At 49.4% G+C, this 23,553-nt stretch overlaps 1 protein-coding gene across 1 annotated transcript in view; it reads left to right on the plus strand.

The window, feature by feature from the left end:
* The first annotated feature begins 7,601 nt into the window (after positions 1 to 7,601).
* The window catches only part of NEURL1B (neuralized E3 ubiquitin protein ligase 1B), a 141,982-nt gene continuing 126,030 nt past the window's right edge, over positions 7,602 to 23,553 (plus strand). The window contains exon 1 of the mRNA XM_054217635.1: positions 7,602 to 7,665. Coding sequence (XP_054073610.1) covers positions 7,617 to 7,665 — 49 coding nt within the window. The 5' untranslated portion in view covers positions 7,602 to 7,616. The remainder of the gene's footprint in view (positions 7,666 to 23,553) is intronic.

The raw sequence follows: 23,553 nt of genomic DNA on the forward strand, positions 1-23,553 counted from the left end.
TCTGGACTTTACTGGCGTTTGCTGGGTAAAGCTGGGCCCCCTCCCTGCATGTGCTCTCAGCCCTGGGAGAGGTTTGTCCCAGCTGTGCTGTTGCTGTGTCACTTGTGTCACCAAAGAACTCTGCTCTGTGTGGTCTTAGAGCTGCGTGTTCCCAGGACACGGGGAAACGTATGCTCAACTCAAGGTTTTCACAGCAGAAACCTAGAAGTGAATCTAGACTGCAGAGAGAACTAGAGAGGAAAAAAAGCAGGTTGTGGCTCACTGACCTGCACCTCCAGAGCCACGGTGGGACATTAACAGGCCACCTGGAGCCTGTTAATGAAGCAAAAAAGGACCCCAGGTGCCTCTCTTCAACCAAAATTCTGCAACCTGTGGAGGAAACCTCTGCTCTGCCCATGTGAACGACCTTTCTCTGGGAGGCAGGTTCCCAGCCCAACCGTGTCAGCCCAGAAAGGCACTGAGCAACCAGGGGATGCATCTGGTTTGTCAGTAAACACTTCGCCACTCTGTTAGATGTTGCATCAGCACAGTGACCACCACAGACCTATGACGGGTTTCAGTGATCTCAAGCTCTTATTCAGATGGTAGTCACATCAACTGTAGAACCTGATGTGCTTTATCAAGGAGGTGAGTCTCCATCATCTTTACACAGAAGAAAGAGGTGACTGAGTCATGAAGTAACTTGTTAAAAATCATCCAGAAAGTCAATGAAGGAGAGAGAGAAAGATAGAGAGAAACAGGGCTCCAGTCTCTTGAGTACCTCTGCCACGTCCCAGGCACCGACTGCCAGTGCTTTTATCAGCTTCCACTCACTTTGAAATACTCCTCAACACATTTTCCACCATTTCTTTCCATTTGAAAGGAGAGGCCATTAAATCCTGTGACTTACGGGAGCGATGGAGTGACTCATGCTAAGCCAAAGCAGAAGTTGCTGTCAGACGCCTTACACATCTGGACTTCCAGCCCTATGTCAAACTGTTGCTGACACTCCTCGGGGTTGCTCTGGAACCTGCAACACTACCCCACTATTACACGGCACTGAGACATGTGTCAGCAGTAGTAAACAACGTATCTTCAAGGTGTGATGAGAAAATGTCATACCCTGATTTTCAGTCTGGTAGGAAGGTATGTGAGAACCCTAATAAATGTCATTTGACTTGTGGTTTTTTTCATCTCCTGCCTTAGACGGTTGTACGGTTCTGCTGTCACTGTCAAACCACTGTTCATCCCAGAGAGGTGGGCGTAAGCCAGCACACCCACAGAAGACACAATCCCACCTTCACGGAGATTCATCTTGCCCAGCTTTGCTGTCACATTAGCCGAGAGGGTTTTTTTTTAGTTTGCTTCTCATATGACAACTTCTAAAATAGCTACGGCAAAATGCATAAATAAATAACTGCCAGGAGTTTAAATAAGGCTCCCTTGCTCATCGTGTTCTCTAGACGTATCTTCTTTCCTACATAGAAATCTTTTTCCAGGCTGAATTTAAGGAGCTGGGACACTCGTCTGCAATTCCTGGATACCGTGAGGCCAGAACAGTGTTTATCCGAGTGGGCTGTGGGCAGTTGGGAACGGCCAAAGAGAGGTTTGCTGTGGATGAGGGGACAGGATGAATGGATCCAAGGAGCTGCCCTCGCTATGGACAGGCTGCACAGAGTGCATACAAGTCCTCAGGGCAGTGCATGTATGCTTGTCTGTGTCCACTGGATGTGAAAAGCATTTCTTTCACAGTGTGTTATTTCACCAGGCCAGAAATGGGCATGTCCAGCCTTGAAATATCTCTAGGGTGAAAAGTGCCATAGAAATATCACCCCATCGTGCTCAGCCCAATAAAACTTGGAGCTGTGATTGGGAGGTACTGGGTACCGCTCTTTGAATAATAGCCGTGTCTGTAATTAATAGAATGTTCTTCTCACTGGCTGTATGTCTTTCTGCCATCTGCTGGGCTTTGAGGCACAAGATAGGATGGCTCCCTGCGGCTGGCAGGCGCTGGCCTGGGGGACAAAGCCCAGGGACCAGGGGTGGGGAACTGCCAGTGACTTAATTTCACGTGACCTGCAGCCGTGTGGTTTGTTGTTTTTTTTTGGTTTTCCATGGTCTTATCAGATGACATTTAGGTGTGTGTTGATGCATGACCTGCCAGAGATGTCTGAAAAGTCTGCTGTGGCCTTAGCAAGGATGTCTCCTTCCTTCCTGCCCACTCCTGTCCTAGGGAAGATTGTTTGCAGGAGGCAGCAGTGGAAGACGAAGGGATGTCTGTGTGATATCATCTCCCTTCCCTCCTCCTGCAGGGTCTGTGGTTACTCCAGAGAGCTACCCCATACCGAAATCTTTCCCAGAGTTTTTGACATCTTGCAAAACACTCTAACAACATGAAAGCGTTCAGCTTTGCCTGGGGAGGACCCTGGACTAGCTCACTGGAAGGTTGTCATCCTTCTTTGGCTGTTGCTGGCTGTCTTGACATCCTTTTTCTGTATCCGTGCATCCCGAGTGCCAATGTTTACTTCCAGAGGTGAACCGTGAAGGATCAGCAGAGCTTGGGGATGTGGATGTGTCCACCAGCAGACGCAACGAGCCCGTTCCCAAGTGACACAAACCAAACCGACAGAGAAGCTCTTCCACTCGACCGAGAGCGCTGGCCGGCAGCGTATTCGGTGCAAACCTATGACTGCAAATCCCTCTCCCAGTTTAGACTTGGAAAAGTTTTTCCTGGAGCTCGGGCTGGGCGTGTGGTTTGTAGGGAAAAGCTCCCCTCTAGTGGGTGATTCCAGCACTGCCGGCGCCCGGCGCGGCGCGGGCCGGAGGAGGTACCCGGCTCACCGAGGGCTCTAAAAAGTTAAAAGAAGAGTAATTTACTGCATATCTATGCAGAACCAGCACAAGGCGGGGTCCCTAACTGGTTATATCGTCTGTAATGAGAACAACGACAATGGTGTAATTGAGCTATCCAGTTCTTATGACTGTGTTTTCAGAGTATTTTTAATCTTCCCTTTACTTTCCGGACAGTAAGTGGCTGTTTAATTCCCACAGTATCCTGAGGGGAGCATTCAGTATTGTTATCTGCTTTTTACAAAGGGAGAAAATGCTGGAAAATTAGGGGAAGGACCTTGCCTGGTGAAGTCATCGAAGGTCAAGATTCAGGCGATGGTGGATGCAGGAGCAGCACCTTTGCTGCTCTGTCACACCCCTCAGCTGTTCTTCACAGAAGGAACAAAGTTTTGTCATTTTGCAAGTGATCCTTAGCAGAGTTGTCTGCTGGAAAATGTAAAGTGACTAAATGTAAACTTTTGCTCTTCAATAGCATCTTCAATGTGGGGTGGGCACTCAGAAGCGTCCAAGTTTTGAGCAACAGCATGCCCTAACGCTGCAGGATACAAAACCAGTCTGAGCATTGGGAAATGTGGGGGTTTGTGCCCGGACTGCCACTGAGCGACCCCGATGAAAACATTATTCCTCCTGCTCCCCAGGGACGGGGCGCTCTGCCGTTTGGGGACCAAGGTTTGTGGAGTGCTTTGAGATCTGCTGATAAAACGGTTACTATTACTGCAATTATCAGAGTTTCATAAAGGAAAACATGTTTTTTCCAGGATCACACTCTGACAGAACCAAAACTATCCCTGTGTTAGCAAGGGCCTGATCCTTGCTACTCCACACTGCTCAAGCCAGGGTGTTTTCTGCGCTTGTGTGTCCGCACCTTTCCCAGCTGCTGCGCAAGTGTCTCTCCGGCAGCGCAAGGGGACAGGGAATCTTGAGGGCTTCTCTATAACTGCCTGACAGTGCACAGGCACCTGAGGACTGGCAACGCTCCTGCACTGGATGCAGCTGCTGGGACCAGGCTGAGCCCAGATGTGCCCTGGGCAATAGCTCCAGTGCTCGGCGGGTGTAAGGGCTGCTCTCATTTCTGTTCTTTCAGTGTATTGAGTTATTCTTCCAGTGCTTCCAGAGCAAGGGCTTGCGGGGAGAGGAGAGGAATGCAAAGGGCATGTTTTGTTGCCCACTGAAGTAATTCACTGTCCTGTTGCTTGGGGGACGTGGCCTCGCATAACTTCTCTTTGATGTCTGTGCCTAGACCGGTGCTTAGCTTTTGAGGTAAGGATGACATTCTCCTCCATGCCTCTGCAGCCGTGAAGCCAAGGCTCACCCAGCCCCGACTGGACCTACCCCTGCAGAAACAATTTAGGGTGTGTGCGTGGGGCTGGACTGCAGAGCAGCGTCTTCCTCCTCACTTCTTGCTGGGAAAGCTGTGGGCTGCACCACGCAGCTGTGCCGGCCGACCGACTCGTGATGCAGATGCTGTGTCCCTAGAGCTGAGGTGTGAGAGTTTATGGCAGCTAAAGCGTCCTTTGCTGAAGGGTTTTGGTTCCAGTCCAATAACACGTGCTGAGGGTTAGCGCTGCCTGACAGCTGCTTGGTGGTCTTGGCGTGAAATGAGCTGGTGAACATCAGCATGGTTCCCAGGGGAGACAGATGTTCGTGTTTTTAAAAAAATCATTACCATGGTCATTGCTAGCCCGACTGCTTCTTGGCAACAGGAGAAGGTTCATAGCTTGAATAAGCATGGAAGAATAAAAAAGGCTTTCTTCAGGTCAGGATTGATGCATTTGGCTCCAAATCTGCTTGGGAAATCTGTGCTCTTTGTGATATTGTAACTGTTGAAAAAATGTTATGAAAATTTAGCCTCATCAGGCCTTTGTCCAAAGCACGACACTGACACAGGAACAGTACAAGATTATGCAGGGGCTATTTTGGGCAACGTGATGCTAGATAGCCCTTTGCCTGCTCGAGACACTATCGAACATTAAAGGCCTGTTTTAAACACCAGCCACGCAACCTTCCTGAGCAGCATTATCCCCCCTTAATGGGGGGAAGTGGCACAAAGGGATTAAAGCAATTTGACAACAGCTGCCCAAGAAAACAGACAACCTCTGTCAACATCATCTTCCAAACCCCAGCTCTGTGCCGTGACCGGCAGACGAGGCAATGCCTCCCGAGAGCCCTGTCCCAGAGGGGCCGGGCAGTGGTCAGCAGGAGCTCGGTGGGAAGGAGATGCATGACCCCCCTGCATTGTCCTCTCAGGGTTTCTCTCTCTGCCCCTCGGCACAAGTTATTGGGCTCCCTTCAACCTCCTCTGACAGCGAGTGCCCGGCTGAGTGACACAGTGTCACCTGCCTGCGGTTCCTCCTCCTCCCGGGGGCAGCCCGGCGGCTGCTCAAGCAGGGGTGGGAGAAGATTTAGATAAAAGGAGGCTGCTCTTATGGGTTGGGATATTCTTGCTGGGACAGCAGGGGCTGTGATCCTGGCGCAACTGCAGAAAACAAGATGGTTGAGTACTGATGGTTGAGAAAATGAGATGTGTGCTGAGCATGTCAACTGCCTGGCTGCGGGGCCCCTTTCCGGGGCGCTGGGCTGATTCCCTGTCAGTGGGGAATTCTGCACGTGCTGCCTCTGCAGTCAGGTTCCCATTGCACCTGCTCAGGGGGAAGTGACTTCCCAGTTATTAGAGGGCTGGGAAAGCTGCTGCGTGTGCTACGCGCCCTCCTCAGGAATGAGAGTATGTCTAAGTGTTTTCTGGGAACAAACAGAGCAAGACGTCTCCTCCCTTTTGCTTTGAGAAAGTCTGAGAAATCGGTGCCCTTTTGTTGTAACGGCTGGCGTTACTCGGGGCTGCGGCTTGCGTCCTGCTGCCAGTCCCGACTTGCTCAGGTTCTACTGCGAACACTCAGCAGTTCTTCTGCATTGTGCTGCTGTTATTATTGTTGTTACAAGGGTTATTATTAGAAACCCAAGCCACACTAATGACCCAAGACCTGGTGATGAGGTGGCTATAAACTGCCGTGTGTGAGGATAGCACCATCGGCTCAGAAGGCCGCTTTGAAGGTTGCTCAAGCACTAGAGCCCTCGCCATATTGCTCTCACCTAACGGAGAAGATAAAAAGTGCATTAGCAGCTAGATAAGGAGTATCCACATGTCACAATCACTCCCCTGCTCACACTCAAGCAAGACATCCCTTCCTTCCTCAGCAGAGCTCTCAACACATAACCGTGGTGTTGGATAAGAGGCACTGGGATGCTGGGGAGGAGCGAAGGCAGCAGAGCTCCTGCAAAGGCGTCACTGTTGCTGTTCTCCTGGACTCAGCCCGTTCCCAGGCTCGAAGCAGCAACACGCTTGTCTGCACATCATGTTCCCATTATTTTGTCTATGGTTTTCAGGGCAGGATGTGTCTTAATCTGCATCTAAACAATTCAAAGCTGCTGGCACCCAGTAATGATATTCTGGATGCAGCTGTGGAAGAGGAAATCAGCACTGTGATAAATGGTGGCCTCCCTACTGTCATTTTCCTTCATTCTCTCTCTTATTCCCGGGGTGGCTGGGCTCCTGTAACAGTAGAAACACTCATGAATCTCAAGCCTTCTGTTTTTCTCATTTACTTCCTCTGAAATCCATATCAGTCCTATGCAAAATGTACCGGCAAATGAGATAACGGGTAACGGTGTTCCAGGGGCAGTGGGACTCATCTCTATCATAAATCTCCCAGCTTTGTGGGCACAAAAGGACCACACGCTGTCTGAGATAGGGAAGAAATCTTCACCCTGTTATGTGATAGGGGCCTTTTCCTGCTCTTGGCCCTTTCCTAGAAGTAACCGTGCCTCAGAGCACAGCTGTGCACTGAGGAGTGTTACTGCAAGTGGACCACTAGTCTGCACTAGTACTGTGTTTTGGGTTTTTTTAAAGACTTATCAGAGTCTTTATATTACTTTTATCAGCGTTGTCCAGGGATCATGGAGAAGCCCTTCCTCCTGCCTTGTGCCCATAGTCTGTTAATTCAAAGTGTGTAGCATCTGAGACTACCATTGGGCTGGCACAGGCATAGACAACTATCCTGTATAGACTGGTGCGAGTACAGGTGTGAAAATAACTGCCTTTATAGGTTGGCAGGGGGGCATGGCCACAGACACCTGGGCTTTACCGACTGGCAGGAGTGCATGGGCGAAGTACCTCCCTTTGCAGGCTGCCATGGGTGCAGGCACCTCCATTTGCAGGATGACATGGGTGCATGGGTGCAGGCATCTTCTGCAAGCTGCTATGGGTGCAGACACCTCTCTTTGAGGGATGACATGAATGCATGGGTGCAGGCACCTCTTTCTGCAGGCTGCCATGGGTGCAGGCACCTCCCTTTGCAGGATGACACGGGTGCACGGTTGCAGGCATCTTCTGCAAGCTGCCATGGGTGCAGGCACCTCCCTTTATGGGATGACATGGGGGCATGGGTGTAGGCACCTCTTTCTGCAAGCTGCCATGGGCGCAGGCACCTCCTGCAGCGGAGACGGGTGCCTGGGTGCGGACACCTCCTTTCGCGGGCTGCCGCGGGCAGCCGGGGCGCAGGCACCGCCGCAGCCCCGGGAGCGCAGCCGGGGGCCCCGCCCCGCCTGGCCCCGCCCTGCCCCGCCCCTCTGCCCCGCCCGCGGCCGGCGATTGGCTGTGGTGGCGAGGGGCGGGGCGGGCGGCAGCTTCGAATCGGCGGCGCGGCGGGAGCGCGGTGCTGCCCGGCTGCCGCCCGTCCGCACCGACCCCTGCTCCGCTCCGAGCCCCGCTGCTCCCCTCCGTCCGGCCATCCATGGGGAACGCCGAGTCCGTCCTGCGCGGCGCCGCCGCCACCGGCATAGGTAAGTGCGGGTCGGCGCGTCCCTTCTCCCCTCCGGAACGGGACAGACCCGTCCCGGCCGTTCCCGCAGCGCCGGGGCTGCCGTATGCGGGGAGCGCATCCCTGTGCTGCGGGCTTGAGGGGAAAAAACAGAGGGGCCGCCGTGCCGTGTCCCTCGGGGTGGGGAGGGTGCGGCAGTGGCAGCGGTGACACGCGAAGTGACATGCACGGAGGTGGCAGGTAAAATGCTTGGACCGTGTGAGTCGCGGTCGGGCCGGAGGGAGCGGGGAGTTACCCGGTGGTCTGAGCCCCTGCCTTCATCCCCGCTGGTTAACGGGATCCAGAGATCGCCGTCTGGGGGGTTTCTTTTTCTCCCCCCCCGCCCCAAGCAAGAGCTGTGGCAACAAATGCACTTTCATCCTTTGCGGTTACTGCCCAGGCAGCTGTCCTGCCAAATCCACCCGCTCAAATTCAAAGTCCTTCGCTCCAAAATCGCCTGCCAATCCCAGCTCACAGGCTGGGAAAACAAGACCTGGGAAAACAAATGGGTTCGCGCTGGCTGTGCAAGCAGGGTGTCAGGTTCTTGTTGCCTTTTATGTGTCTTGTACGTGTCCAAAAAGTCCAACAGTCGGCAGCCTGGTTGGCTGGATTTGAAGGGAGCCGATAACTGAACTCAGCCAACCGGTACGAGGTGCCAGCGCTTCAGAATACAAATAATCCTGGGTGGCAATAAGAAAAGTCTTGGGTAACATGTAAGCTAACCTGAAGCATCATCGTGGTTGCTAGTATTGCTGTACAGTACTGAGTTTCAACAAGACTGAACTTGTTTCTTGCCAACCTCTCCTTGGCTTCAGGCCTTTGGGATCTGCATACTGTTTTTCAGATGTGTGTGACCTACTACAGTTTCATTTTTAAATAAAACGTCATTCTTCACACCTGATTCTTAATGGCGATGTTAAAGAAATTTGACTGATTTTTCAGGCGTTTATAGCTTGATCTGGTTTGCTGACTTCTTTCAAAAAGCTTTAAGTACTTAGTTTTGTTTCCCTTTGAGGAAACCCAAAATATTTTGCTACTGGAAGTATGACAGCGTTGTCATTTACTTAATGTGTCACTTCAGCAGTGTGACGTGCAGCAGGGTAATCTGTGAAGCTGTGCTGCCAGATGGTCTTGCCTGAGCCCCTGCACAGGTGTGTGTGGTAAGGAGGGGAGGGAAAGGTCCTTCTGGGGCTGTGCCAGGAACCTTTGGAGCACGAGGTTGCATTGCCTTCCTCTCTCCTGAATGGCAAGTGCATTTGCAGAGATCCAGCTGTCCCATGTTGAGCAGGTTCACACTGAGAGCTGCCTACTGCAGGAAAAAAAAAGGGATATAGGGCAATGCAGTGTAGGGCTTGGGTGTCTAAATCTGCAGTAAATACTTCTCACTTCAGGAAATAGGTAATTGCAGGCAGTGGGCATAGGAAAAAAAAAATCCCACACCAAAACCAAACAAATTACTTTTGAGCCTTGTTTCCTACTGGCTATTGCTCTCAGGTGCGTGGGGCAGTATTGAGTTCAGGAGTGTATGTACATTAAGGGAGGACCTCTGTTATTCTGCCAGCCCCCCTGGGTTAAGGGTTGATTGTGTTCCTAATGACTGCTTTGGGTGCAGGTAATGTTCTGCCATAGTGGGTTCTCGTGTTTCTTGTGTTTCTTTCTCCTGGGAGCTGCTAATGCTGTGTCTGGTTTTGGGGTAGTTAGTCACCATCAGATTTACATGTTTGCTGTGTAATGGAAGATTATTTTTAACTGATGCATAACTGTGCTCCCTAATGTTGGTTTTTGTTTTGAAATCTAAACATTGAGTGTTTGATTATAAAGCCAGTTCTGCAAAACAGTACCTGAGATAACATTTTTGAAGTTAATGCTCTACCAGGCAAGTCAGACCTCAATAATACATTATGTCAGTGGTTACTGTTGCACTCCTGTTTGCTTAACAGAGAAGGTAAATAAATGCATTTGGTGATAGTTCCAGTATTGGATACAAGGATTTGAACCAAGGTGGAATTAACTGTCAAGGACTGAGAAAGGATATATAAAAATTTCAGCTTGCTCTCAATGTGAAGTAATTTCTCCATTTGCACAGTATAGTCATGAGAAATCAGAGAAATCAGTTTCCAAAGCCAACAGCCCCACCTGTGTCCCAATTCCAAAAACTCAACCTGATTTCTATACCTTTCCTATTGCTGATATGCCCTTCAGCTGTGCCCCATGCATAAGCCACCCACCTTCCATGGGGCTGTGTGCTGCAGCCTGGTCTCTGTTAGGGGTAGGGAGATCTCAGGGATTACCAAATGTGAACAAATCCCAGGTGCTGAGCACCCCTTCTGCTGGGATCCTGTGCTGATGACACCATTCTCAATCTGCACAGAAAACTGCAGAGAGATGCTCTGGCCAACAGCTCGTGTATGCTCCGGCTGCAGTAGGACTTGGAGTTTGGTGGGTTGGTGGAAATACCTGATTTGCTGCAGTTCTGATGTAGCGTAATCCCCACTGGAAGGGCTAATCTCTCTGGGATGAGAAGGGGAATATATAATTTTGCTAATAGCAAGTGTGTAACTGCTGTGGCTAGGAACTTTGCTCATCCGTAGCCTTCACTGAAATCACTTGAGTAAAGTATTCTTACGCTGGGGCCAAAGCCCACGTTGGTCCTAGGATGTTTATAAAACCCAGAAAATGTTGGGGAAAAATTTGACTACTTCCACCCACTGCTGTGAATTTTTGGTTCTGCTGGCAGAGGGGACCGAGAGTTGTTTTTTTTTCCTCTTAGCTGTGTTTGAGGTACCAGTGTTTGGGCAGAAAGGAGGAATGTGGGATTTAAAAAAAAAATAATCAGTAAATCCTTAAAAGCTGGAGCTGTCATTGAGGTATGAGGGTCAATTTAGAAATACTGGTTTGTATGTCTCTCACACAGAGTCTCAGAGCTGGGGCTCAGGCTCTGTAGGAGGGTCAGATGGGTTGTCCTCAGGTGCCCTGGTCCTGGCTATGAGAGGCCCGGGTGGACAGAAAGGCACCGGTGATGGGCTTCTGTCACTAGAGGGCAGCCAGGATTAACAAGTCAGCACTGCTACTCCCTAACCGCACCGGAGGAGCGGGGGAAGCTGGAAAAAATGCCAGGGAAAGGACACTGTTGCCTAACACAAGTTGCCTAAGGGATTGAGCTGGTCAAAAGAGGAGCAAATAACCATGCAGCAGCTGGTCCCCAGGAGAGCAAATCTCCTCTGATGAGGACACAGCTGAGAGTGAGTTCTTGCTCCTTAAATGTCCACATGTGTGCATGCCCTGTGCACAAGGTGAGCTCCTTTCCCTTGGAGAGCCAGTACAAGTTACAGATGCTGATGTCTTGTGATGGTTTAGCTGTGCTTATAGTGTGAGTGCTTCTTATATCTGGACGGATGTTTAAATCTTCCACTCAGAGTGTGGGTGTCTGCCTTGGCATTATGATGCGCTGACGCTTGCCTGGGACGGTTTCAGGCGGACGTGGCTGGGGGCTGATGCCCTAATGAGACGTTTTGGTTCAGAGTTTGCCTGAGATCTCTACAGGATGGTTGGAGTTCTCAGGGTCTGTTTCAGCTCCTGGAAAAGTTCGCAACGGACAGGGAAGTTTCCAAGGAGTAATTATCTTTTGATCCAAAGAAGTGTTCCTTTCAGTGGGAGTCCAAGGAGACCTTCTGGCTCCACTGTCACCTTTCTTTTTTTATTCCTTGTTTTGTCTAAATCGTCCTTCAGAACAACTGACCAAATGTAGTCCCCTCCAGGAGCAATGTCCGTCCTTCTGAACAGTGGGAAGTCTCTCAGTGTGGGAAAACCTTTGAATTATTTGCACCTTGTGCAGCTCAACAGGGTCAAAAGTCGCTGAAAGTTTTCTTTGCATAATACAAGTTCACTTATGTCTGTATTGGCCAATCATTCCCTGACTGAACTCTGTTAATGGCCTTTGAGTGTAAAATCAAATTGCAGTGCTGAGTTACTTGCTGTGCTGAGTTACTTTTTGGCTGTCGGTCTGGAGTGATGGATATGTTCCTTGTACTCATACGTAGATCACAGAAATGACTGCACATGTTGGCAGGCGTGTACATCCCTCTTGTCTTGCCTAGTCTTTCTGCATTTGGTCAGCAGCTCCTCCACAGCAGCAATGTCTGATGAATTCAGCTTCTGTCCTTCCTTCCCCATCCTTCAATTAGCCCTCTCTAACCCTGTATCTCCATGCTTCTCTCCAGCTTGCAGGTGTTGTCCTGCCCACCTGTGGGATTTGTTGTCAGTGCGCGTGGTCTGCCAGTGAGTAACTAACTCTGAGTACCTCTGAACCTTTACCTTGTGGTTCATCAGGTCTTTGAGACTTGTTTGAGTCCAATGACCATCTTGCAAGGGCTTTTGAGGACACCAGTTGCCCATCCTGTGTTGGTCTTCCTGCAACTTTGGGACAGTTGAACTTTCAATTTGTGAAAATCTTTCCTGAACACAGTACTCAACTGGATAGCAATGAACTACGAAGAATTCCCTGAAATGTGGCAAGGGAGTTCTTGCAATCTGTGCAGTTACAGGAAAACCCCCTACAACCTTTCTGAAGTCCCCCATCTCTTCGGTGGGTCTGACCTTACTTCAGTGCTTGGGTTTCTCCAAAAGTGTCTTTTCTGGCCTTCTGTTGGTTTTAAGCTCCAGATTCCTTCTGTGGAAGGTTCTCCTGAAAGACCTGGTGCTGTAGAAGCAAGAAGACCTTGTTATCAAAAGGTTTTGTTTTCCTTCTGCTCCGAGATGAAGGCGGAAGGATGAATGAGACCATTTCTGAGCTTAGGTGGCGCCAAACCCTCAAGAAAGCATTCCCTTGGGCTTTGCACTGCCCTGGGCTTCTGTTCCTAGGTGGACATGGGGCTTAGCACTTCCCTTGCTGCACACCTCTCTCAGCCTGTGGAGCAGCAGATCAGGGCTCAGCCTGTCCCTTACCTTTTGCAGATGGTGAGCAGAGGCAAAGCTGGCTCTGTTTTGCAGATTTAAATGTAATGTTTGGCTGGTATCTTGAGATGCCCACAGCTGGGAACTTATTAACGTATGTTTATGGTCCTTACCATTGTGCTTCTTACTCCGAGTTGCTGTACCCAGTTGCCAAAATATTCTGTACCACAGTAAATTCCTGCATGAACTGGGTTTGCTTGCATTGCCCGTCACGCATGGATTAACGGTGGTTACATTTCTGAGTTAACCTGCCCACATTAGGCTCTAGGCAGGCTCTGTTAGCTGCGGGGAAAATAGCACATTCTCTTCATGTTAAGCATGGTTTACTCGAAGATGCTTTCATTTCACACCGTAGAGTCCGTTTTCTCATTAACAAATCGCTTCTGCAGAACTGCACTTTAGCACTCTGCAAAACGCTGTAGACTGTGCCGAGCTCAGCTCGCTTAGTGTCTTGGGACTGTACTGTACGCGATAGCCTCAGGTGGATTTTTTTACTGATAAATGAACAACATTTATGTGCATTTATCACAAAGGTAATGAGAGAAATTACATGTTGTGTTTCCTCTTCGATGCATGGTGCTGCTCCAAATCAGCCCAGAGGTTTGGGCGTGTGGGATTCCCTGCAGCCCCATCTCCTGCGGCTGCACTGAGCTGGGAGGCTCAGGAAAAGTTGATGCTCAGTAGTGATGTCTCTTTGCACATCTGGGTTAATTGTGGTTCAGGTGTTTGCTGACGGGTGTTTGCATTACTCTGGGACAAACACGAAGTGCCCTGTGGGCTGGTTCGCTCCGTAGCAGACCTTCACTGGGCAGGGGACCGTCCTGAGGAGCTGGGGACACAGCGCAGTGGCACCTCGCTGTAGCTCATCTGTGGCTTAGCAGCCTAGTGAACAGCCGCAAGTGAGCGGTTTTTCCCTTTAGAGTGGAAAAACTTGAGAGGCTGATGCACATGTTATTTCTGCCTGGCTCTGAAATGCAGGTTTACAGGGCTTGTTCGTAAGACTTTTCCCTTTTGCTTCCTTTTTCTCTCCTTGCACAGCGTGATCTGGCTCAGTCTCTGTAATGGCCCTTCTCCTTCCAGCATTGCTCTTGCTGCAAACCCACTGCTGTAGGCTGTGTCCTCGGGTTAAACACCTGCACAGATCTCCCCTCCACAAATTGCTCTGACTTCTCCTGCAGCTGCATTTTGGGACATTAGGAAATGAACGGAACCTGAAATGTATTTGCTGCACAAAACACGGACAGGTGTGTTAGGACCCAGATGAAGTGACTAATTACAGCCCTGAGGGGAGATGGGAATGCCCTTGTGGGTGTGCTCCCATTATGTCACCCTGTTACAGCCCTGTTTGGGGCTCTTCACTGGGGGCAAGCAGCTTATCTTCTCTGCGGGCTGCTACACATACCTAAAAAGGAGCATCCACATGCCCTGACTATAAAGGATCTGGTTTTCAGAGTTTGGCATTCAAATAGCGTGGTTATAAATGCCTGCTCCTGCCTTGAACTGCAACATAAATGTTTATAACTTCTGTTACTCTCTTGACAGTTTTCCCATTAATTTAGCGCTGAGAAACCCTTTTATTTCTGACTTCATCTGGGTACCAGCCTGAAGTCTGTTAAAGTTGCAGAGCTTTTCCCCCTTCAAGGATAGAGCTTTGGTTTTACAGTCCTGCCCTCAATTTGCAGAGGTGAAGTTTCTCACGCGTGTGCCACCTTCTCTGTGCACCTCTTCCCTTTCTGGCTGAGATGGCTCCGAGGGGTTCACCAGCCCCTCGAGGAGTGTGTACTGGTGGTTCCCGGGATGCAGGTACAAATCCTGCAATGGAGGGCGAGGTGAGGTGAGGGCAGAAAGGAATGAGAAACTTTAGGTCCTAAAATGATGCTAAAATTCACCCAGCCCTCTATTGTCTCTATTTCTGGGTCTCTGATAAAAACTAAAACTCAATTCTAAATAACGTGCAATATTTCAGCAAGGAAAAGCAAGACAAAGAGGCTATTTAAAGCTACCGTCTTTCCAGGGCTTGGCTTGCAGGCTCTGCTGCTTTTGTGTCATTGTGTCTATGGAAAACACATACAAGAGGCTAGCGAAATACAATGTGCATTTCGAAGTACAAATTTAGAACGCATGCAAAGGTCACATGTGGTGCACGCTTGGGTCTGTGGAGATGGAGGCTTTGGGCTGATATGAGTTACCTTGGATTTCTGTAATGCAAGGAGGAATATTATAAATGGACACAGGAAGAATACTTAGGCGCAGTTTACACAATATACTCCAGCCTATACAATAGCATAACTTGTACGGCCCGTTCCTGGGTGCTCTTTTTTGGTCTGAAGCTGAGGAGTTATCTTCCACTCGTAGGTCTGCTCTGTCTTGCTGTTTGAATCTTGGATGAGTCTTTTACACTGGCGGTACCCTTCAGTGTCCTTGGTTGTATAATGAGGCTGGAGTATATACGTAAAATGTTTTGAGATCCATAAATATAAACGCGAAGTGTCATAACATGTGCCTAGCTTGAAAGCAGCTACAAAACTATCACAGACGCTGCTAACCTGGAATGTCTTTGTTCTGGCAATAGCAGGAATACAATAAAAGGACTTGCTAAAGGCTGTGCTGAAGGGTACTGGGTTGACGCAGGTTGTTTGGGAGGATGAGGCATGGGCGGGAGGCTGGAAATTCCCCAGGGGGAAAGGAGAGGGATGTGTTGGAGATATCTCCAGGTAGCAGGGTTGTGCTGCACTGGTGGGAAGGGGAGAACCTGCCTGAATACTGGACCTGCACGAGCTGGAGAGAGCCTCTTGCAAGGTGGAGGGACAGCAGGAAAACTGAGCAGGATTTTGGGATCCTGAAGGAGTGCATTAAAAAAAAAAAAATCTGAAGAGCTTCGCTGAGGAGATGGGGCAGAGTGTTTTTTTGTTGTTGTTGTTTTGGGGTTTTTTTGAGGGGTACACATACATGTGCCCCTGTGCTTTTCTTAAAGTGTGTGTGTCTAAAGTCACAAGAGAACCCCAGTGCTATTAAAACTACCTCTCACCCATCCCTCAGGGATGAAACCCTAGACCAGCAAAGCATGACGAAGGAGCGTTGCTTAAGTTACTGGGGAGAGGTCCGTGGTGTCTGGGTGTAGGGCCACGGGGCTTTATTTCCAGTAAGAAGGGATGTGAGAGAGGGTCTAAAATCCCTGAGCTCAGGAAAGCTGGAGGTGGGAATGACGTACGCTACATCCCAGATCACCATGGCTGCTTCATGCCGTTTTCAGGGCACAACGCTCATCACAAATACTTATTATATTGCATAACATGACAAGATCTTAAGAAAATCCACAGTTGTGGGGTTGTCCTACTGTCTTGATTATGGGAAGGGGAAATTAAGGCAGGAGATGATACAACTTATTTGTAGCAGTTTATAATACCTACTGTGGATGGAGGGTTTCTATTCTGGTTGCAGCAATCCTCCAAAGCTTGGGAGAGTTCAGGAGTCCTGGCTAGGATCCCTGCCGTCATCTCTGAACTGTGCTGCCTTCCCAGTGCCTAGGGGTATAAAAACATCGCATAATTTTAAAGCCTTATCTGTGCCTTCTTTCTTCAGCATTGTGATGGAATTTTGGCCTTGTTAAAGTAATCTTCTGCAAGGATTTATCTATTTTTCGTGTGTCAAAGATAACTTTTTTAAAGAATTTTTCATGCTCAATTAATTTGTTCTGTCAAGCCTGTTTTGTGTGTTTTGTTTTTTTTGCTTGAGCCCTATGAGTGGGAGAATCCAACTCCCAGAAATGTGTGTGCATCTTTTCTCCTGCATGTGGCACTCCCTTGCCAATAAATTCAAACCTTCAACATGTAAAACCCTCTGAAGAAAGGCAGCCCTCCGCGACTCAGCTGCAGCCAGCGGGGACGGCTCTGGACCCCAGCTTGGATTTCCCTGCGTGATGGGCTTCAAACCGGCGTGGCTCCCCGTTTGAGCCATACATGGTCTCGAGAATGAGAGTGAGGAAAGGCACGGCCTCAACACCTTCCATTTGGGCAGGAAAAACCACCTTTCTTTTGGGAGATATGGAGCCCACTCCCTCCCCTCTCCTGTCCACTTGCGCCCTGCAGAGGGAAGATGAAGGCAGTGGGATGCTGTAGGGACAGGAGCTGTTTCTTTCCTTGTCCACACCGGGATAACGTGGTTTGTCCCTTGGGAAATGAGTCTGTATTGCAAACTGGAGCCTGTGAGCTGCTACTCTTTTTCTTTATAATTTTTTTTCTTTATTTGTAATTTTCTGAATGCTAATGGAGCTGAGACAAACAACTTTCTTAAATGCACCATGGCAACAAAAACCCGAGTATTTCCTGCTGTGGGCCATGGCCGGGGGTGCTGCCTGGTCCCTGTCCCTTGGGAACAGCTTGGGTTGTCACAGCCACCCCGGCCTTGTGACAACTTGGGTCTGAGCTGCACAGCCTCGCGGGTTTGGAGGGTGCTGGCTGGGGGGACAACTCACCAGGGGTTAACTGGCCTCTCATTCCTGCTGAGGATTTGATAGCTGGATGCTGTTTGTCTGTCCATTATGAACCGTGCATTCAACAGTGATTTTAAGATGCCGCAGGGCTCCTGCTGATACCAGGGATGCAAACTCCAGGTTCACTTCATATCCGTACCTGCGTGTGTACTGGGCAAGGTGGGGGAAAGCGTCTGTGCCATAAGTGGGGCAGGATCAGGCCAGGACTTGTGCCGCGAAGCTGGTGAAGTTTGCAGGTGGCAGAAGGCGCGTGGGCAGAGGGAGCAGCCTGGGTAATGGAGAAGGCTGGAGGGTGAGAGGAGGAGGAGGGAGGATCTCTCGCTTCTGTTCCCCTCACACTGATGGGGAGAAACAAATACCAGCCGAGCTGTCCTGGCTGTGCTGGTGGGCCATGCTGTGACGAGTGCCCTGCGGGGCTTTTCCCCTTCCCCGGCTGCACGTTTTTGCAGGTGCTGGGCGCTCCTTGCTGGGTCTGTCATGCTGACAGTGTGACAGGAGCAGGAAGGTCCCTGGGCACTAGGTGTGGAGAGCACCTGGGGTGGGAGCTGGGGGAGGACGGGGTTTGCAAGAGGATGGAAGAAGAGGTGTGGAATAAGAGAAACAAGAAGCAGTTGTTTTGTTAAGCTGCCTTGTTCTCTCTATTTCTGTAGCTAACCTTTTGCTTCTCGAAGCAATAAAAAATAAAAACCCTCTTCAAAAAATATTGCAGGGTGTTTCTTTGTGTGCTTTGACTAAGCTGTGCCTCATAAACCAGTGGCTTTTGCGTAAACACAGCCACGGCGTGCAGAACTATCTGCTTTTTTGCAGCTGTCAAGTATCTTTGCTTACCCGGTAATGTATAAACGGGGAGAGGGAGGCTGGGAGAGGCGAGCCCCGACAGAGCCTGGGGTGCTGTCCTCCGCCAGCGTCCCCACTGCATCCCTCCTGGTCCCTGCCCTCCGAAGGGAGAGGACTACATGGGCCCCAGGCCAGCTTGTTTCTGGATGCCTGGGGCTGTGTGGCCATCAGATCGGACCATGAGAAACATCAGATCAGCTCCAGGGAGTCCCAGGCTGAGCATTAAACTGGCTGGGGATACGTGAGAGCGAGGGAGGGACACCAAGGAAATTCCCTGAGCTGCGTCTTTGGGGGAAAGTAGGTTCTCTCAGGACTAGAAATGCGCAGATGGAGATGGGTATCACTGGCTTCCCTTTGCACTTTTAATTGCTAGCCAGTGCTCGAGTCTGCCAGCAGAGCTCGGGGTGGCAGCAGAAGCTGTTTGGTTGCTAATTGCTGTGTCTCTGCCCCCTTGTCACCTCCAGTCAAAGCTGACATGCTAAATCCAGTATCTGCTGGAGATAAAGGGACCTCATCCATCCCTGTGGGCTTCAGTGTTGTTTTTTTTTTTTTCCCAGATAAAATGAACAAAAAAATCTGTGTCCCGTGATGGCTCTGATAAGCTGAAGGCTCCAGACATGGCACAGCACAAACTGCCCATTATAGGCCTTTGTTTATTAAAAAAAAAGAAAAGCCTGACTTCCCTATCTTGATTATGGAAAAAAATTATATAAACGTGCCAGAAGCATAATTGGTGCCAGTGGAAACCAAAAATGACCCTTTGCTTTCCCCCTCCACCCACTTTTTTCACAATATAGTAGTTTGCTGGGATGGAGCTTTTCTTACGCACCGGTGGACTGCTGCAGGAATCCTTTCTCATGGACCAGTAGAGCCCTCTCCAAAGCATTACTGGTCTCAAATGCCTCAGGGGGTGGTGAAAGGGACCCTGGTATAACTCCAGGTGGAATAATGCACCCCTGACTCTCAAACTGTCATTTGAATCCTTTTGAGACTATCTTAAGGGCAGTAGTAATGTGCCCTAGTACTTATAAAAATCTTGTTATCAGCATCTTTTATAATGCTGTATCATCCTGCTATTTAGATAATTGTGCAGTCTGCTCGCTTTGAGCCTGCGTTGCTGATTGCAGGCCATAGGGAATGATACCGTGTTATCAGCTTTGCTTGGCTTTTCAGATGTGCCGAAGGACCTGTTGTGCCTGGGCTGATGGTCCCTGTGTGCCTTTCCTGCCCCGCTTGGGGCTGGTGGCACTCACGTCTCAGCTCCAGGGGCACAGTGTGACTTCCCAGCTCTGGCAAGAGAAGTGGGATGAAGAGCCATCCAAAAAGCCCCTACCCACCTCAACTGTTACCGCTTCTTTTCTGCAAGACCTTTTTCTGGACTGGTGGCTCTTTCCTGCTACAGGCTAATGAATATTTAGCTGTGCCAACTCTCTTGATGAGGATGTGACCACAACTGGTGCCACGCATGGTTATAGAATCATAGAATGGTTTGGCTTAGAAAGGGACCTTAAAGATCATTTAGTCCTAACCCCCCTGCCCTGGGCAGGGACACCTCCCACTAGACCAGGCTGCTCAAAGCCCCGTCCAGCCTGGCCTTGAACACCTCCAGGGATGGGGCAGCCACAGCTTCTCTGGGCAACCCGGGCCAGTGTCTCACCACCCTCACAGTAAAGAATTTCTTCCTACTATCTAATCTAAATCTCCCCTCTTTCAGTTTAAAACAATTACCCCTCATCCTGTTGCTACACTCCCTGATAAAGAGCCCCTCCCCATCTCTCCTGTAGCCCCCCTTAGGCGCTGGAAGGGGCTATAAGGTCTCCCCAGACCCTTCTCTTCTCCAGGCTGAACAACCCCAGCTCTCTCAGCCTGTCTTCATAGGAAAGGTGCTCCAGCCCTTGGAGCGTCTTTGTGGCCCTCTGCTGGACCTGTTCCAACAGGTCCACGTCCTTCTTGCGCTGAGGACTCCAGAACTGGACGCAGTACTCCAGGTGGGGTCTCACCAGAGCAGAGTAGAGGGGCAGAATCACCTCCCTCGACCTGCTGGCAACGCTTCTTTTGAGGCAGCCCAGGATGGTCTGAGTGATCTTTGCTGTCGCTGTCTGGGGGAGAGCTGGTTGCACAGGGCCTGTATTAAGCCAAGTGCCCTTCAGTGCCATCGTGAGCGAGCTGAAAGCCAGCATGGGGACTGCGCAGGGTGGGCTGAGCCTTTGCAGTTTGCACTGAAGGCTTTTTGTGGCAGCCCTGTGGTGATGGCGCATGGAGTGATGTATTTTATGGGAGGATTATAGCAATGAAACACCATGTGCTTTTGTGCAATTATATGGTGTCTTTTAAATCATTTCCTCTAACAAGTCTGTCCATACCCAAACAAAAATAAACATGAAGGGCTGCAAAGATAAACACACAAAGATTACCCTTAAACGCGTGCTTTCTCCCCCTCCTTGCAGACACCTGCTCTATTCCCTGGATGGGATGAGCATCCAGGAAGGCTGAGTTAAGATTACCCAGCATAAACTTTGGCAATCACTGACTTTCCAGTCCTTCATTTCACAGCTTCCATATGCTTTTTAATTGGTGAGTTTTCTTGGAAAGGAGAAAGTGAAAGCTGGGACTTATTCTGTCACCTGCTTGCTCTGCCTTTTTAAGGTGAAGGCTTTCCTCTTGTCCCTTTGAGGCCCTGTACCATTCTCAGCACTGGCATCTATGGGGATAGATTGGGTTTACAAGCCTTATTCCACATGGGGCACATCACTAAGCTGTTTTATTTCCAGGTCGCTCTCACCCATTTTTGGGCATGGGTTGTCCTTGAGCTGCCCAGACCCCTTCCTGTGTGGGAGCCGACCATGCTGGTGGGTGGACAAATGGGATTTTTTTTTTTTCCTACTTTTGTCAGCTTGGCAGTAGCTACCACTAGCCAACAGCTGCTGTTGACTTGCTCCTCTGAAGTTTTCCCAGCTTTCCTTTGGTAATAATTTGGGGAAGGGAGAGGGGCTTTTAACCCCTCTTCATTCAGCCTGTTTTCTAGGCTGATAAACCAGGGATCAGCATGGGGAACTGGTCTTGTAAGGTGAGGAAATAGCCCTAATGAACCTGCCTGCTTATTTCTCCTCCTTATCCCCTCCCGAACTCATTTGCTTCTTTGCCATTTCCCATGACTACTCGGTTTCTTCAGGAGCCACTTGTGAAGGGTCTCCTCAAAGACACCATGAAAATCTAACTTATCAATCAGTGCTCTTGCATTGCCTTCTTTATTCACCCATCCCTTTCCCTGGTGAGACTTGTTCTGGCTATAGCCTGTCTCTACTGTGAACCCCAGATGGGAAAGCGCTCTGCTTTTAATTAGCATCTTAATTAGTTTATCAGGCATCGGCACCATGCTAACTCACTTGTCATTCCTGGATGCACTTTTCGGTAGAGAAGTCATTCTCGCTATCCTGTAGTGCTTAACTTTTTTAGTTATCACAAAGTGCATCTTTTCAGTGGCTCAGGAAGATATTCCTCTGAAATTCAGTGTTTGTTAGCTGAGCTGGGTGATACATCTTTTTTTTTTTTCCAAATAATGAAATCACTTCAGCTTTTCTTCTTATACCCAGTTACAGATAGCGCCTGATCGTTAATCCCAGAAATGCACTATGGCAGGAAAGGTGTAGCTCTGTGACAGATAAGCTTGATGGGCATAAATAATTTAGTTCCTCTGTACCCTCCTTTTCTTCCTTAACTGCTGGAGATTGAGGTGACCCACAGAGTCATCTGAAATTCTCCTGCAAATGATCTCCTTGTTTGACTTTGTTTTCGGCTATTTGTCAGCTATAATTTATGGCCGTCCTCCACTGGCTTTGGTGAGATTATATTCTCTATTTTTGTATCATTTTTCTGCTATGCTAAGTAAAGAAAAAATATAGATATTTTGTCTGTTTACTTTTTTGTGTGATTCAAGCTCTGAATATTGGATTTCCCCCTGCCCCTTTCCCTACTGATTTTGCCTCCCCTGAATCATCTTTATCTTATGGTGGACTCTCTCTGCTATCTTTATGTTCTGGCTTTTTGCTGGAAAACTGCATTTCAATTGCTGCCCTTGATTTACTCTCGGTTAGCCGGGCTTTTTCTTGTCTTTGATGGCAGAGTGTTGCCTGGGGTTTCGTTCCAGAATTACTGTGACCCTCGGGACTATTAAGTAGGAATGGAGCTGGAAGAGGAACAGTAGTTCTGTCTTTCCCATGGCCTACCCACAGCTTTGGTGACACTGGGCCTTGCTGACCAAGGAATAATTTGACCATGAAGAAGGGACTGAGTAGTGAAGCTGAGGTAGCCTGTGAGCAAAGTTTTCTTTTCATCAGCGATCACAATCCGTGTGGCAGCAGCAGGGACCCTGCTTCGCTGGTTGCACTGGTAGCCCAGTGCTGAGTGTCTTGGTGGCACTGGCCACTTTGCTGTTGGCTGCTGTATGGTCCATGTCTGTCTAGCATAGTACCATGTTCTTCTTGTAAGGGCCTGGGTATCCTGATGGATGTTCTTCCTTCTCCTTCCCAGAAGTTCTCCCAGGCAGCTTTGCACCTGGGGGCTGCGAAGATGGGTTAGGTCCTTGAGAAGATCCTGGTTAGACCCTTAGCTCCATCAAAAGAAATATAAGGAGGTGAGGAAGCTCCAGGGAGCCCGGTTTTTGGTGATCCTGTGAAGTTTGCTCATCAGTATAACCTCACCAGTCGCTTTGTGACATGAAGGATTATTCCAGAAACCCCTCCCTTGTTATATTCAGGCCCATGTTTCTCCCTCAGGGAGGCTCACCTGCCTCTGCCTGACCTGTTGGTAGGCAAAAAAACCGAGTCCATATGACCAACCCTTCCTCGCCAGCTCTCCTAATTCAAGGGGGAGTAACATGAATTCTTCCCAGTACACAACCTAGCACGGCCCCTTCGCAAAGGTCTCGGCAGAGCTAAACCAGCCAGGCAGATGCGGTGTGTCAGCGTAGCGTTAACGTATTTCTGGCAGAGGTTTGTTATTTAAGGGGGTGGTGGATTTACAGCCTGTGGGAATCAAACTGCTGGGGGAATCAAAATGCTTTGAACACTGCGGGGGGCGGGGGGGGGGAACCTACACTGTATTGGCTTTTTGCTTGTGATTTCACTGGCAATCCAGGAAGTTTGCAGCTGATGGAGGGATGTCTTGGCTGCTGACCCTGGAGCGGGGTGGGGGGATTCAAGTAGAGCGTTCTTATTTCATCTGTATGGTAGTGACTCACTTGACGCTTGACTTTATTCTTTAATTGTGATGTTTTAACATGAAACTTTGCAGACGGAGGACTGGCTCTAATGGAGCAAGGTCATTTTGCTCAATTAGTATGAAGAGATTTAACGCAGGGTTTGATAGTCCGCTGGCTTTGTCAGGTTTCTGTCCCAGCCCTTCCCCAGCTTCAGATCTGATCCTGTTCCCAGTGAAAGCGATGGGAATACTATCTCATGAGAGGGTGTTTCTGGTAGTCGGGTTCTCTCTAGATCAAGATACAAAGCATGCCTGTTGTTGATCTTCTCTACCTGAAGAGGACAACCTTCTAGTGCTGGCTAAAGCTGACATGGCATTTGGCTGCTGGGG

Source organism: Rissa tridactyla, chromosome 11, assembly GCF_028500815.1.
Source record: "Rissa tridactyla isolate bRisTri1 chromosome 11, bRisTri1.patW.cur.20221130, whole genome shotgun sequence".
NCBI classification, from domain to species: domain Eukaryota; kingdom Metazoa; phylum Chordata; class Aves; order Charadriiformes; family Laridae; genus Rissa; species Rissa tridactyla.